This window comes from Aquila chrysaetos, chromosome 24 (assembly GCF_900496995.4).
Source record: "Aquila chrysaetos chrysaetos chromosome 24, bAquChr1.4, whole genome shotgun sequence".
Classification (NCBI taxonomy): Eukaryota; Metazoa; Chordata; class Aves; order Accipitriformes; family Accipitridae; genus Aquila; species Aquila chrysaetos.
This window is the reverse complement of record NC_044027.1, coordinates 19,166,216-19,183,049: the sequence shown is the minus strand read 5'-3', so window position 1 is coordinate 19,183,049 and position 16,834 is coordinate 19,166,216. Positions and strand designations below refer to the sequence as shown.

The following is a 16,834-nucleotide window of genomic DNA, read 5'->3' as shown; positions in this document are numbered from 1 at the left end:
AGTGTACCGTGAGTTTTCTAATCTTACAGTTGCAGGATCAAGGCAGAGGCTATTCTCCAACTGCAGGAGTGAAGAACTCCACCTCAGTCAAATTTCACATTAGGATTAATTTGTGTTAGTCAGATATAGCTAGTGATGGAGGCTTTTTAAGAAATCACTCTTCCTCTCTCCCCTTCCCTCCAATCCGAACTTCTGTCTGCCCATTTAGAGGTGAGATTTATGGTGCTTCCATCCTGTTGGGCTCTAAATAGACCTTCTTCCCATTTGAAAATAGAACTATGAATCTTAAGTCTTGATATTAAGATCCTAGGAAAAGCACTTTTTTGCATTGGGAAGTTTATCCTTCCATGTGAAGAACTGGTAACTGAAACTTGAGCAAGACCTCTCAGACATACTTAGTTTCTGCAGATCATATAAATGCAAGAATCTTTAGGTTTACTTTGGAGGAACTTACCAATGTGTCACAATTGCTTAATAAACAAGCTTCTTCCTGCTGCAAATGAAGCATGTTTTTTTCCCTGTTCCGTAATTTTAATTGTCAGCTAGAATGCTATTTCTCACACACGCTCTGCTCTCAACCTTGTTAAAATTAAGCATATAATCCCCTTTTAAAACACCATACTAAAATCACCATAGTAACATTACATCCAAGCTTTACAGATAAAACACAACACCCATAAGGGATTTTTTGGTATCCCCTAGCAGCTCAGTATGGTTTATGGAAATGGTTGCTCTGTTGACATTTAGATTTTGGTAGGATGATAGTACTTACGCTGTCTAATTCTCAGACTACTGAAATGTTTTAAAATATCTGTCTTTTTGTTCATCTGTGAATTTGGAGCACTTTTCCGTCTTCATCACTGCATGTTTTTCCTTCCCTGTTTGGATCCACTGGAGGATTCTTCTTTCTAAGCTGGACAGTGACATATTTCCGATCTGGATCCAACTTTTATTTCTGCAAGTCTATTTTTCTTTTTTTCTCTAGGCACTGACTGTATAATCTCCCACATAAATTGTTTATTGCATTATATATGGCATCATAGAAGAGAATATTTGCTCGCTTTTAAGGCTTGTGACTGTTAGTTAAATGGCCTTGAATTTAATGGGGGTTTTTTGTTGCTCTTGGTAGGACTGACTTGTAAAGATACACATGTAAATGCTAGTCTTTGTTCTCAGTAAACCTAAAATAAACTAGAACATAACCTGAAATAAGTGTTAATTTCATATCATTATGAGGTCTCGAATAGATCTGAAATTGGATGAAAAATCCTCTAATAATTACATTAGTCCCAGCTTCACCACTAAATGTCGAAATTTCTGTTAACAGTAAAACTACATCTCTACAAACTGGGAGGTGAATTGGGCTTGGTTCATATGGAATCTACCGTCACTGTACATAAGCATTTGATTAACTTTAGACAAATGTGGGAATATCTCAAGAATGTCTTTCATTTTGTTAATAAATAGCATTCAGAAAGCGCCATGCTTTAAATGTAAAGCATCTTATTTTGATCTTATTTTACTATTTTGAGCATCATCTAGTAGTGGTAAAGTATAGATGTCAATTATAGTATTTCTAAAGACATGAATTTTTAAATGCTCGGGTTTGGGTGGTTTTTTTGTTTGTTGGTTTGGTTTAGTTCTTGGTTTTTGTGTTGTTTGTGTTTTTGTTTTTGTGTTTTTGTTTTGGTGGTGGTGGTTGTTGGTTGTGGTTTTTTGTTTTATTTTCCAAAACTCTGTTTTTCCAATTTGGGCAAATTTTCCTATAGTGATACTTTCCACTGTGGTGTGAGTAGGAGCCAACATCTAAGAATGTTATTAGCTCACTTGAGCTATTCTTGAAGAGCCATTAAGTTCTTACAGATGAGGCAAATGACTCTTAATTTTGAAAAATCATATAGAAGTCCTACAAAATTATTTTTATAGTCATGGCTGGCTTTAGCACAGTGTACTTTTGATTCTAATTTCTCTTTTCATCCTTTGCACACTATTCTAGTCTTTCTTTTAACTGATTGCCTAGCTCCTAGAGTAGAGGAGAGTCATCTGGCATGGTTCCAGTTGCCGAACATTTCAGAATGGTGTATCTGGCATACATACAAAATTGGTAGATGGATAGTAAAGCTTCTACAAGTCAATATCCAAGTGTTGAAGAAGCTTAGCATGTTATTAAACATTGCCTTGCTCTTGGAGTAAACCAATTCTCAAATGAAGAGTAATAAAGAAATATTTTGGGTTACATGAGAGAACATGGGTTTGGTTTGTACAGTGTGTACTGCATTGAAGACAGTGGATAGTCATAACCATTTTCATTTAAAGATAAATGCATTTTTAGTATCCTCCCACACTTAAACGGGAAAAAAATCCCCCAAACCCACTTGTCCCTCACCAAGCAACTAGCGTATTTAAGTTTCTAGAGGGTGTATACTCTCAAAGTTAATTTCTAAAAAAAACTCTGCTGAAAGAGGAAATGTTATAGGTTCAATGACTTGAGTAGATACTTTTGACACAAAGTTAGCTCAGCATTAATTTTTTCCTCTTACTCTCTTCATTTTCAGCCATGCAGTTAACCAAGTTGGGCAGAACTTTACATTTGTGCTTACAGACATTGACAGCAAACAGAGGTTTGGATTCTGTCGCTTATCTTCTGGGGCCAAGAGCTGCTTCTGTATCTTAAGGTAGGTCTGTGGTTTGGCTTTTGGCTGACTCTAGGCAACAGTGTTTGACTTTGCTGTGTTACACTCCAATTATAATTTCCAGCTGTTCAAAATTATTTTCCTATCTGGTCCTCAAAGTCACTGCTCTTCTGTAGAAGTGATGCAAAATATCTTGCACTCTGAGTTCCTCTGTAGATAACTGTATTTGTTTGTAGTCAATGTTCTTGAGTTAACAATGTGGAAAAAAAAATGTCTCTCTGCAGTAATTTGATATGACATAGCATGATGGCAGCTGTTATCTTTAGCTGTCACAACTGATCTTGTTAAGACATTTTGTGGACATTTGTATATGCAAGTTTTATGAACAAAGCATCTGTTGGTAACTGCAAGAATGTCACTGATGCTCTCCACATCCTAAAAGTTTGTATGTGTGAGCTTTACTCTGTCCTGTTGAGGGTTTTGTGAAGTTTGTCATAATGAAGACTGTTAGTGGAAGTTGGGAACAGTGCATTTCACATAGAAAGGGCAAAGAGGCTCTATCAGAGTAGTTTTTGATGACCTCCCACAGACATGTTGGAATACAGTCCGTAATTTTCTATTTACATTTGCTGCAAGAAATGATGCAAGTAAAATCAGTTTTATTATCTACCAATGTATTAGTTCCATTAAGAACTTCTATGGGTTGAAGATTTCCACATGGCACCCGGCCTCTCTTGTGCTAAACAAATTTAAGAATGGTCGATCTTCTGCTTTCTGCTTTTTGCATGTTCATGAGACGTTGGAAGTTTCGGAGCAATGGCCCAGGTAGAGATAGCTCAGAGTTAACTGTATGAACAGCCAGCTAAGTGACTGAACAATTGCTCAAGCAATCACAGATGAGGACAATTTCCTCTATGAGCAATTGTACAGATCTGTCTCAGTCGCCTCTGGTTTGCTTTTCATGTGAGAGAATCCAGTGTAAGAACAAGAAGAACTTGTCTTCGTTCTATGAGTACTGTGTGTTGCATGTGACAGAATGGGACCTTCTGTATATATGTTATTGAATATGACCCCTCTGGAGAATTTCAGGGACAATGTTGCAAAATCTAAGAGCACCTATCAAGTACAAGGACACTTCTCATTTCATTGGGTTGAATACAGCAATGCCATGGAATATATTTTGGATTGATGTACGTATTTAAAATGAATATCTGTGCCATTTGTGCTGGCACTAGACTGGTGAAGATACCAAAAGTTTGTTACCTTGTACTTCAGCATTATACTGATGGCAGTAATCTGCAAACTATGCCTTTACTGAAGAAGCTTAATATTTGGAGAAATTATTGTGAAATCTACCAAAATTACTAATTAAATTGCGTGGGAGGCAGGGTGACAGGTGTTTTCTTAGTATCTTCCTTCATTCTTTCTTTTCCCTAGTAGACATTTCAACTATTATTAGCTATGGCAATCCAGCAATGTGGACCATATACTGAAGACAGGAAGGTATTTCCCTAGCTGTTTCCCCATAGCTGCTACCCTGTATAGTTGGGGTGCTGATTCACTCTCACTTGGGAAGTGCCTGGTTACATAAGGTAACTTTTCCTGATTAATGACAAATTAAAGGGGAAACACAGTTTAGAAAGAAAATGTGAATGAATGAGGAGTAGTACGAGTCCCTTCTTGATCTCTCCTGGATAAGAGTTCTTTGCTGTCAGCTCCCTCATGTTGAGTGAATGCCAAGAAGAAATGGAGGAGTTATGTTGTAGTTAAATGCCTTCTGCTTCAACTCATAACCAAAAAAAAAAAAAAAAAAAAAAAAAAAAAAAAAAAGGAGTTCCAGTGCAGTTACAGCAGTGGATGAAGTGGGACTGGGACTCTTAGCTTCATTCCTATTGCTTCTTTCTCCTGTGAACTAATGAGAAAATGAAAGTTCATCATTAATCCAAGTGACTGTAAGTTTTAGAGGGTAATAAGGAATGTAGATCAGCATTACACAGATTCACTTGCCCTATTCCCCTATAGTTTTCATAGTTTCGTTCCTGCTGTGCTTAGCATCACATGGATGTATGGAAATCTTTGATTAAAAGTTTAAAAATTGCATCTTCTAGGTGTTCCGTGATTTTCTTTTAATGAAGGACCACTGAGTCTGTCTCTCTTATTCTGTTTCCTTTTTTCTTCACTTGATTTCTAGCTAATCGTGAAACTACAATGATCAAATATTGTATGTAACACCGAGTTGTAGAGCGCTCTAGCATAGATGACTACTTTCTGCATTTCAGACAGCAGAGGGCGGACAGAAGCACAAAACAAGTGTCACAGATGGTCTGGTGGGGTTTTTTTGAGGTTCTAAGCAGTGAAGTGAGTTAAAAAAACCCCACAAGCTCACATACCACACATTAAAATCTCCTGGGTAACTTGGAATTCTGGACTACCTTCTTCAATGCAGTATGTTACAAAACTTAAAATATGCATTTTAATTATTTTCTTTTCCAAATGATGAATGCATAGTAAGTTGAGAGCTAATGTCCAAGTCATCAAATTCTGAGTTCTAATTTGGTAATTTCAATATCCTAGTAAAATTTCCATGCCCAAGGATTTTTTCTTTCTAAGGCTTCATTTAAGTACTTCAGGATTTTGACTGAAATGAAATAAATCCTATTGGATGTGCATTAAGAAGCTGGATTTTTTTTGTTCCTAGAGTTTTGTTTTGCTTTAATCTAACTTCACATGAGATTTGGCATGGGCTTTTGAGGATGAACAATATGGGTAGTTCTGAATTTAGTGAAGAGCTGTAGTCTTTCGTTTAAAAAAAACAAAAAACAAAAAACAAAAAAAAACCCCAGGAAACAAAAAACCAACGTGTGGAGACATTTCCAAACCGCTGTTTCTCACTCTCCTGAGACATCCTCTTCAACTCCTTAATCAGGCATGTCCCCTAGTTTTGTTCTGGAATTTGTATACTTTTGTTTCTCATCTTTTCTAAGTCTTCTATGTATGTAGAGAGGTAATGTTCTTTCATTAGGGCAAAAGAGTCTGGAAGGTGTCAAAGAGGTTCAGAATTTGTTCTTGATTGCTATTTCCTGCTAATTGAAGTATACTGAAAGATGGAAACATACTGATCTACTGATATGATCTCAGTGATAAAAAATAAAATAAGACTATAAATTTATCTTTCTGCTTTCATATGTTCTTAAAGCATATAGATGCTTTCTGATTCTTAACAAGTTTGCATGCTGAGGCTCGTAATTTTCATTTCCTCATTGTTTTAATGTTAGATCTCCTTACTGGCTTATTCATCTTTTCAGATTTCTAGCAACTCTAGCTGTACTAAATTCTCCAGAAGCCGGTTTGTTGTTTACGTTGTGGACACTGTTGTTCAGTGGCTCAGCTGTATTTGCCTCTTTGGTTAACTCCTGTGATGTAGAACTCTTCAGAGGCACAGGCATTGATGTATTTCAACATTCTTTTGATGGGAAAGTAATGTGTAAATCAGTTTGTATTAGTATTGTTAAGTGTACTGAAAGGAGTAGAGTGTTCTATTTTACAATCTGGTTTCTCAAAGCTTAAGTGGACAAACACTTCTGTATGTGGTCTGCTCGTAGTGGGACAGAGTTAAAAACCTCATAGCTAAAATTACTATAAGCATGATACTTCCACTTGTACTGTTTCTAATGGTCTGAACATAGGTGAAGAAAATGAAGATAGGGTATATAAAGCTATGAAGAGACTGCTGAACATATGAAATACTGAATTCTATGGAGGCATTGAAACATGAAATTAATTTTTTTTTTCTACCTTCAGAGAAAGATATCAAGTTCTTATACGAAGATATTATTTAAAAGTGCATATCAGTTTTCATTGTAGTTGGCTTTTTTGTCCTGACTTTTATATGGTGTAGAATCTTAGACTCCTGACAACTTTGTCTTTCCGTGCAATCATAAAGGGAAGAAAAAGTTCTGCTTTAGGAATGTAAAAAATCTTGTTAGCTCAGTCCGAATACTTTTTTTGATACCCTTATTGGAGAATGTTTATATAATAGAACAAGTTTTATTTTTAAAAATATTTTTATCTTTTGTCTTCTGAAATACTTCCAGAATTCAGTATAAGGACCCAGTTACTGATGCTTGAAGAATTCTTCAGGTTATAAAAATATAGGACCCAGTAATTTCTTCAAATGTCTGTTTAGTTTGTATTCTGAGTATTTGAACTTTAAAACAAGTTATATGTTTATGAAACACACTGCTTTTAAATAAAAAATAACAGCAATGTTGACTGTATGGTAACCTATTTAAATGTATGAACTGGTTTAAATGTGTAAGTCAGTGTAATGATTTCAGGTTATGTAACATAATAAAATGATGACCTGAATAGCTCTATTTTTTTTCGTATAGATAAAAAAATCACAGGCATGTTCACCAAGTCAACGCTAATATTTAACGTGTACTTCTCTTATGGCAATGTATATTTGAGTTTAAAAAATAAATTTTGTAGTTTAACTGAGAAATAATATTTTTGTATCGATTTAACTGAACTTTCGTAGTAAGTAGGTATAAGGCCAAGTATAATACTTGTGCTCTTCAAAACCATTTGGCAGAATGGTTTTGAAGTAACGTTATTGCTTTTACTTGGTTTGCTTCATAATCCCTTATTTTTTAGTTAAGATTCTGAGGCCAGTAATGTGAAAAATTGAATGAAACCCACTCTGAAATAAAAATGTGTTTAAAAAAAAACAAACACAAAACATCCCCAAACCCCATGCACTTCTACAGTACAATATAGCAATCCTAATTGAATTGTTTTTAACATTTTTGAAGAAACTTAGGCTGTGTAAAACACTATGTTCTTAATCTAGCCTGGATTACTGGTGTATGATAGAGTATTAAAATCTATAAATTGTTTTATATATGATTCTTCACTGATTGTATTTAAATATATTTTCCAGGATGTCACTAAGCTTGAAAATATTACGATTTACCGTTTTTTAACTTACAAAGCTGGACAGAATGTCCGTTACAATTCTCCATTTCAGTAGAAGTCAAACTCATAAAAGCTATGGTGATCAGAAGTCAGTGTACTTGTCCATCTATGCAGACAAATATGTTGCCTTGTTAGCTGCAGTTTCTCCACAACTGTGATTTTGGTCAATTTAATGCTGTATTTAATTTGCAAAATTTCTTTTCTCCAGATATTATTAGAACGGCTTTGAGAGTTGTTAGGTAAATGCTGCCAGACCATACACAATCATTTATCCCTCAGAGGCTGCCTATATGCTTTTTTTCCCTTTCCTATCAAAAAGAGTAGCAGCAATAATAGTAAAACCTTTCTGAGAAGAGAATGTGAATGAGATGACGGTAGTTACTGCTTTGACAATACTGGAGAAGTGTGTGGTAGTGGACAGGTTGTATTGCCCTGAAGGCCCCAAGATTTATGCGTACTTAGTTGAAGTAATTAGACTTTGGTGGACAAGCACCCTCTCATTCCTCTAACTGTGTAATAGGTACCTTGCATTTTTTTTATTATTAACTAGTAGAATTTCTGTTTTTTCTGTTAAACTGTGAGCTATAGCACCTATTTCTAACTGCTTGAAGGGGCAGTAATAATATAGGCCAAAGATTTTTTTCTTGCTCCAAGTTTTGTTAAAGTTAAAAAAAAAAAAAAAAAAAAAAAAAAGTAAAACTTTGCATAGTTTTGCTTTGGTTCACAGACTTACTGGGCAAAGTTACTGATTTAAGAAGGTGCTATAACCATGTGCAACTCTGATTTCAATTTTACTTAATTTGAAGTTTTCAGTGGGTATTCAGCTTTTGTACCCAAAACGAAAATCATTCTTCTGAAGTGAAATGCAGAAACATTTGTGTGGAAATCCCTCTTGGCCAAAATAGCTAAGCTCTGCACCACTCTTTTTCTAAGATAAAAAGAAATGAATCTATAATAGTTTGTGACAGATGGCAGAAAATGTAACTAACTGAATGTGATTCTGTATGGAGTTATTTGAGGTTTTTGGTGTGATTTGTTGTGAGTTCCTCTCCTCCCCCCCTTTCCTTTCCTTTGATTGCAGTCTTTGTCCATTTATTCTTAGGATAGAATAAGATTTCTGAGCAGGGGCCTCTCTTGTGGTGCAAAGTGAGAATTGTTTTTAATTGAGCAGAAACATGTGGAAGGATCAGGAATATCTCAAGGGATTACAGAAAAATTCCAAATTTGTACTACTTACAGCTTGTGTTTAGAGCAGGGTCTGCTGGGAATAAATGTTAGTTAGTGTGACCTGTGACCTTAAAAACTGTTGACATGGATTTCAGCCAGAAACTAGCCACAGAACTCCTTTGTTAAGCTCATTCATAGCTCCTTGAAAACTCTAGTCAGTGAAAGTTGCCAGCTCAAATCTAAGGAAAGCAGAGCCCTTTTTTTTTCTTCCCCCCCCACCCCCCCCCCCACCCCCCCCCACCAACACAACAAACACAACCCACCCACCCCCCCCCACCCCCCACCCCCCCCCCCCCCCCCCCCCCCCCCCCCCTTTTTTTTTTCCCATGCTTTGGAAACAGTGGACGCCCCTTAACCAGCAAGACTTCTTTAATAGGACTGCATCGCCTAAACTTGATTGGAATTGACAGCTTCCTGGCTCAGGCTTGCCAACTGGCAGGGCATTGATGCATAGGGGACAAACAGCTTTAAGGGCCTGTATACCACTGTTTGTGTATGTGCCTCCGAAATGTAACACACTTCTGTTGTGATACCTTCTAATGTAAAGAAAAAAATCCCAAACCCTGAACAGTGCTTTCAGTTCCACAAATCTTTCAATTATTTTGGGGCAGAAAATTTAGCATTTATTGTGGTTTTTGTTTTAAAATAATTGTCCTGTCTTCTAGAATTTTCCTTTTTCACTGATTTGGCCAAAAGCCACAGAAGAATATTTACACTTGGGGGCATGGGGTGGGGGGGGAGGAATACATTTTGATTTTAGAATTTTGCCAACTTTTTTTTTTTTTTAAATGTGGCTGTATTGTACTTAAAAATCTGATTAACCCACTATAGAAGGGTTAAATATGCAAAACCTCCTTCTTGTGCACTCACTTCTTTAAAAGCTTTTAGTTTTTCCACTTAATGGGTTTTGCATGTCTTCAGCTGATTCTGTGGTAGGATTCATTATTTGGCCTGCATGGAGGCTCACCTGACTTAAATTGTACTTTTGAAGTAAGATGTACCAACACATCAATAAGTTATGTTGCTACTATGTATATCTGGTGATAAGAATAGGTACGAAATGGGATGTGGGAAGGAGAATACAAATTTTGGTTAATTTTAAGCTAAAAAAAAAGTATGCAAAACAAAGTAATCTTCATGAAGAATCACCAAGCAGATAGATGGTAAACTGAGATAAGATATCCTTAACTGATTTACAATGAAACTTTATGCTGTTTCTCTACTGCAGGGGTAAAGTCCCACTGATTCAATATCCTTTGAACAACCTGCACTGTTAAAACACCCAAATATTACAGTTTTGATTCAGGTATTTCTTAAAGGCTTGATTTTGTAAAAGTGTGCACTATGAAAGGCTGATAAGTCTTTTGGAATATCTTCTATGGGATTTTTTAAAGGAGGAAATAGTAGATGCAAAGGTGAATCAACCTCGTTTCTCCCAAGGACAGTGCAACATTAACCAATAATGACTTGTTTTCTAGGGATGGAGAGGAAGGGTGGTGGAAGAAATTGGAAGCTGCTTCCCCCTTGTAGCCATCCTCTTCCATTGAAGGCATAACATTCTTGCCCTTAGTTGTTGTCATCCTCTTTGAATTGTTTTCTGCTGGTTTTTGTAGCCTCAGAGGGCTGGACTTCTTCTGCACTAATTCCTGATCACCTGAAATAATTTGAGTGTCGCTGGATTCCACCCACTTTTCCAGAGTTGGCTTTGGTGCCTGCCTGTGTATAACAGAGGGCATTTTGTTCATGTCAGTGAGTCAAGTTGGAGTAATTCAGCTCAACAAAAGCTTGAGCCTATAGAAATTCTTCAATAACCTATGGAAATTATGAAATACTTTAATTAGAAAAATTGATTTTTGTTGTTGTTGTTCTAAAATGTTCTGTAGCTGTTGTCTGTGAAGGAATATTTGCAGATGAATAAGGAAGGACAACCCATTTGCACTTTATCTGGATGAAAGTTTGGAACATTGAAAAAGCACAGATTTGTAATGCATGCTTTGAACTAGTGTTAATAGGAATTTTCTTCTGTGGATTATACAGACTATCACATTAAGGGCAAATAATTTAATGTATTGAGTAGTAGTCTGATATATGGGAAGGCTGAGCCTTAGAATTCTTCTTGTTAACTAAAAATTTTTACCCGATTTACAGTTTCTTCATGCTTTGCATTTTTCCTTTGGATATATATAAGTAAATTAATAGGAAGTTTATTTTATGCCTGGCAAGAAAGTAGTTAGACTACTCTTTTTCTTTCTTTTTTTTTTTTTTTTTTTTTTTTTTTAGTTTATGGCACAGTAGGAAAAAAAGTCCCCTCTCTGGCTGCGTGCTGCTTTGAGGAAGATGTAACTGAACTATTGTTTGAGGTTTTGCTGGTTTCCCACTTGCGGGTTGTACATGGGTGGGTTTTTTTGCTTGGTCGCTATTCACATTGATTTCAAGGAGAGCAATTACTGTTTTTTGGATGTTTTATTTGTTTGTGTCGTGTCCCACTCCCCCCTCCCCAGTCTTACCATTGATATATGTAGACTACTCAAACTTTAATTTTAGTATCTTGGAGTCAATTGGAAGATGGAGAAGGGAACTAGCACAGGGAACAACATGGTACCAGGACTGCTGAATTCTGTACCCAGTTTTCATTTGTGACAGATGCAGTGACCGTTACCTTAAGTACTTTTGTTTTGGCAAGCTGAGTAAAATAGATTTGGGGGGGCTTTTTCTTGGTAAGGTTGGGTTATACTTAGTTCATTGTAGCCTGCGTGAGATTAGTGCTTTTATTCATTTATGTAATTTTATATTGTAATTACTTTTTTTAAAAAGTTTACATATAATCCACTTTTTTGAAAGGAGAAGAAGAAAACTGATAATGAAACTAGGCTCGCCTACAACAGAGGAGGAATTTCTTTTGCTAATTTAAAGTTGTAATTACAAGTCTAGGCTGTAACAATCACTGTACATAACCCCAGAGCAGAGATAGCCTTTAAAAAAAAAAAACCACACACACACACCACCATATCTCTCTCTCTATCTCTTTAAATTGATTTCTTCCCTTTCCTTTTTTTCTGTTAGGCTTCTGTGTGGACACAGAAAAATATTACTGTCTAATTAAATAAGAAGAAAGTCCAGACTTTCTTTTATGAGAATTTACTATAGTTGTATGTTGATTAAAATAGTAATAAGCAAAATCAATGTTTTGCTTCCATATGTATCTATACGATACTTTCAAGCCTTCCAAAAAGATGTTTGGTAAAGGCTGGAAATTATATGGAACACTTCTTGGACAGTCTGTTTGGTCCTTGTGGTGTATCGACCCTGCAATCCCTGTACTACTTAAAAAGCTTCAGAGATGAAAGAAAATAGCAAACTGGTTCTGTTAGACATTGGCAAAGGCCACAAAAAATACATGTATAAGTCATGCGAAATTGGTTCTCTGTGATTCAACAGTACAACAAAATTGTACCTAATAAAACTGATGTTATTGAGCCTCTGTCTGCCTTCTTCATAGATTTTTAAATTACTTTTTTTAGCAGTGGATTCAACACATGCATTGAATGTAAGGAAGAGTTGAAGATGCAGACTTTTCTCGGTTCCTTTGCATGGACCTTACAGAGAAAGGAAGAGGGGGCAGGCAAGACTCTTAGCTAGAGCCTGACCTTCTTTCACAGAAATTCTAGTTTCTTACAAGCTTTAACTGTAGCAAAACAGTTCGACTTCCTCTTCTGTGTATGACAGGAAATTGATCTAAAATGGCTTAGAAAATGTGAGAACGCCATGAATGTAGTATGCAGGGTTGGAAGGGGTCTGCTGCTGTTGCAGGCATTTTGCTTTAACTTGACATGTTTATAAAACAGTTTACATCTTAAAAGTTTAGGGTTTTTACCCCTGCTGATTTGCTTAAACAGACACTGGCTTTTATTTTCAGTTACTGGTCAGAATATATATGGAAATGGGATGAACCTAGTGAAAAGAGAGCTTGACATCAATTAAATTTAGCTATCTGCTTTGTGTTTCTTCTTTCTGATACACTGTTTCCAGTATAGTTTTTCCAAACTTCCTGTGGTTTTTCTTTATTGTCCTTAGAAGTTTTACAAGATAGAGATGAGCTATTTAAAAATACTGTTCCAGGAAAAGAGGAATAAAATTTTGTATTACATCTGCTCATTTGTTGTCTTCCATTTTCATCTCTGCCATTAAACATTTTTTAGACTCTAGAAACTTATTTCAGAAAGCCTGTAAGGCTTAGTATCTTATCTTGCTCAAGTATCTTTAAATAAATTTTGAACTCTCTCTCAAGTTATATTAGCTTTCTGAAACTATATTCTCTGCAAAACGGAATAAAATACACTTATTAAAATAGTCTTAAAAACTTAAAAGCATGTGATAATGCATTTTTTTCTGTCCCATCATTAAAAAGCTTCTATTGAAGTTTATTCCTAGTTTTTCTTGGTCCTGTTATTGATCATGAATGAGCACAAACATTATTAATCATGTCAATATGTTGTGTGTATGTATTTCATAAGAATATGCACTCATTTGTGTGTACATGCGCAAAAATATAAAAGAATTTTTTATATATTTTTGTATATAAATGTCTGTGTAAAGAGCAGTGTCACAAACCAAGATACATCTTAAAGAATCCAGTTGATTCTGTATGAGGCCTGTATTTTCTGTTTTATTAATATGTGAAAAATGTGTACAGTATTTCCTCTTAATTGTTTGTTTTTTTTTAAATTGTATGCAACATCATAGTTGTAGTCATAGAAATGCATTTTGATGTTTTGAGTTTTAAGACCGACATCGAAAGGAGTCGATTCCACTGAACTCATAAATAATGAATTCTTATTTTCAACTAGATGTAGTTGATAAATAACAAGTCAATAGGGAATATATTAAATGACACTGAGTGAAAAGCTTTGGGGTTTTCATTGTGGTGTCAGTAGGTCTGTTAAAGGCTTTGCTAGCTGAACTTGAAGTTTTAAAGCATGGTTGAATTGGTTTAAATATTTTTGTTGAAACTCAAATACGGTAGAACCTTGCTAATCCGCACACCTCATAATCACGACACAAAAGTGGCAAGCTCCATGTACGGCTCAGCAGAAATGGGCAGGGCTGGAGTAAGGTTTCATATTTCTAGGCTTCATTGTTCTTAAACATAATACAGTATGCTTACTATGTTAAATTCTATTTGTGTAATTTATCATAGTAGCATAATACTTTTCTTCTTTTTCCAGTCTCTTTTACCTTTTTTGTTTCAGTTTTACGTATGTTTCCAAAATGTTACCAATTTGTGTTGGGTCCTTTAGTCATAGTTGCAAAGTACCTGATGTTGTCAATATAAATGAATTAAAATTTGAATACTAAATGCAATAGGAAAAGATTTAGAGAAGACAGAAAATGTTACAAGTTCTGAACTGTGGATTTTTCTGTAATGACAAATGCTCTGAAAGAAAGAAATGTCCTTCTAGGTAATGGAAGGACACCGGTTACATTGCTTTTAAATGAATTGAGGTTCTTGGCTTTTATTCTGCCTTGTCATGCACACCTTCATTCTTGTTTTCTGTTCACTGGTGACACATACCTTATGGTTGGAGTAGGGGATGTGGAGTCTGCTGCAGATGCTTTATTGTATGTGATCAGCTGGTGATGATGTTTGAAACAGAAGTTCCCCTCTCTATCAATTTTTCTCTTACTGTCCACTAAAAACAGATGTTATTTATGTTCATCTATCAAGTTTGAGGTTTTATCTTGATTGCAAAAAGAAAAATAAATCCTACTGTTATAAAATACTATGAAATGCTAGCTCCAACCAGTCTGCTTCTCCCCCTGGCCCCCAGTTGTTGATAACATGCTTAAGGAAAATCAGTTAAGCCGTACCTGATCTATTCCGGTTGGGGCAGGTACTGCAGGCACGGGTGTCTGGAATAAAATGTTGAATGTGTAAGGGGTTAGTTGGTTAATATTAGGAAAATATTTTTTCCCACTGAACTTCCTAGATAAACTGGACCTGCTGATCGATAACTGCATGCATGAGCTGTACAAAAAAAAGGTATCTCCTGGGAAGTATTTATATTAGAAATAAACATTAAAAGTCAAATTTTCAATAACCATATTTAAGTCCCTTCTTACATGTAAATAAAAGGTTGCAAAGAATATTAATATGAATAATTTATTTGGCTACTGTTCAGCCATTTTTTAAATTATTTCTAGGCGGTGCTTGGCATTGGAGAAAAGATGTTTTAGTTTTGTTTTGCACTATATGTGTATATATACATCATTATTCTCAGTTGAAAGTTTAAGTGTTATCCTTTAACACTGGTATTTATTTCTCTACATGTTGATTTTGGTAACAAGTCTGAGCTGTGTACTTGCATTAATTTTGTCGTGGGATAAAGTTATACCACTTTTGAAGTTAGTAGCAGCCAGAAAGTACAGGGAGTTGTTTACAAAAGAGTCCCATCGATTCTCCTTTTCTGTGGAAGCATTCAAGCAGTAAGACCTGCACAGTCTGTTTGGCACAGTAGCTGCTCTCAGCTGGCCCTGTGCCCTCCTGCTGTTAGTCAGGGCAAAGGATGTGCCAGATCTCAGATTGTAACGGAGCAGAGCCTGCTTGCAAATCTGCTTGTAGTTAGCCTGGGGCCTTTTGGCAGCAGACTACAGCCGATTGATTTAGTTGCAATCCTTTTTCCTTAATATTTTCCATCTGGCCAACAATGACCTATAAAGACAGACACAAAACAGAGTTTGAATTATGAGGAGCGTAATAGTAAAATGCTTCCAAATCTCACTCTAGAACCTGCACCAATGGATCGCTGCTGCTGTGTAGCTGAAGGAAGTTTGTTCTAAAGCACTATTGCAACACTGGTGATAAGAAAAAGCATCGTAGTTCTCAGGTTCGAAATTATGTAATAGAGAAATGTGCATTTCAGTTAAACTCTTAATGTGTTTCCCTTCTTGCTATTTCTTGCTTTCTATTGATCCTGAGCAGGAACCGCAGCTCTCTCAGCATAAGCTTCCTTGCACGCTTCTCTTGCACGTGCTGCTAGGGCTAAATCATAGTGTGGTGTCAGGAGCCATGCAAGAACAAGGGATCACAGAGCGGAGATAGGGAGGACAGGGAAAGGAACATGAATATGGAAACGCTTTAAGGCATGCAGCAACAGGTTTGGGGAACTTGCATTCTAATGATATTAATAAGCAGGTGATGTGTCCCAAGCTCTCAAATCTGCAGGATTAATGCTTTCCAGAATGAGCTGTTTCCAGATCTGGGCTATTTGTCAACTCTTCCAGTTCTGGTCAAAGCAGAATTCTTGCTCTGATTATGGGTATCCTAAACACTTCTAGTCCTCTGTGTCTTTAAAGTTTGTATCCTTAAAGAAGATTTGTGAACGAACTTGTACAGTTCCACAAATTTTAGCAGTCCTGGCAATGCAAGCTTTTTAATGTGCAGTTTACCACCTTCACCTAGGAATGCTTGGGGATGTTTTTTTTCCCAAAGGTGGCAATAAATTGTGCACAGACTTCCGCAGATCTTGTTGGTCATAATATTTATAGGAAAATTAGAAATTGAACTAGGAGAAGGTTCCAGAGTGTGATTCACATTCACACTAACTACAAGCCTGATAGACTGGACGAATCCTCTGAAGGTGCATGTTTCACTTCATTAGCTATAATGTACCCTACTTTAGATCTAGGCAATTGTTCTAAGTTAAAGATGTTATTAGTTTGTCTTGCCTGTGGATTCCAAAGCACAAGTAGTCTGTGCTGTATATTTAAACGCTTGACAATTTAGTTAATCTAGTAAGGTAATATTGCAACTATTCCAAGTCTCAGATATTTAGAACCTAGAACTCTGAATAGTTCCCTTGGGGGCAGAAGGGGTGCTGTTTCGTGGTTTTTTTATTTCTCCTTTTAGTAGAAATTTTCACTTGCTGACTCTGAAAACTATAACGAGACGTGCAGGGCCAAGGGAAAGAAACTTCTGCTGTCCCAGACTGAGTTTACCA

At 36.1% G+C, this 16,834-nt stretch overlaps 1 protein-coding gene across 8 annotated transcripts in view; it reads left to right on the top strand.

The window, feature by feature from the left end:
* Positions 1-16,834, top strand: part of DENND1A (DENN domain containing 1A) — a 215,670-nt gene that overhangs the window by 58,377 nt on the left and 140,459 nt on the right. For all 8 annotated transcript variants that reach the window (XM_030001059.2, XM_030001058.2, XM_030001055.2 and 5 more), the window contains one exon: positions 2,556-2,675. Coding sequence is in view for 7 of the 8 variants with exons in the window: in XM_030001058.2 (XP_029856918.1) it covers positions 2,556-2,675 (120 nt within the window). In the remaining variant the exon portion in view is untranslated. The remainder of the gene's footprint in view (positions 1-2,555; positions 2,676-16,834) is intronic.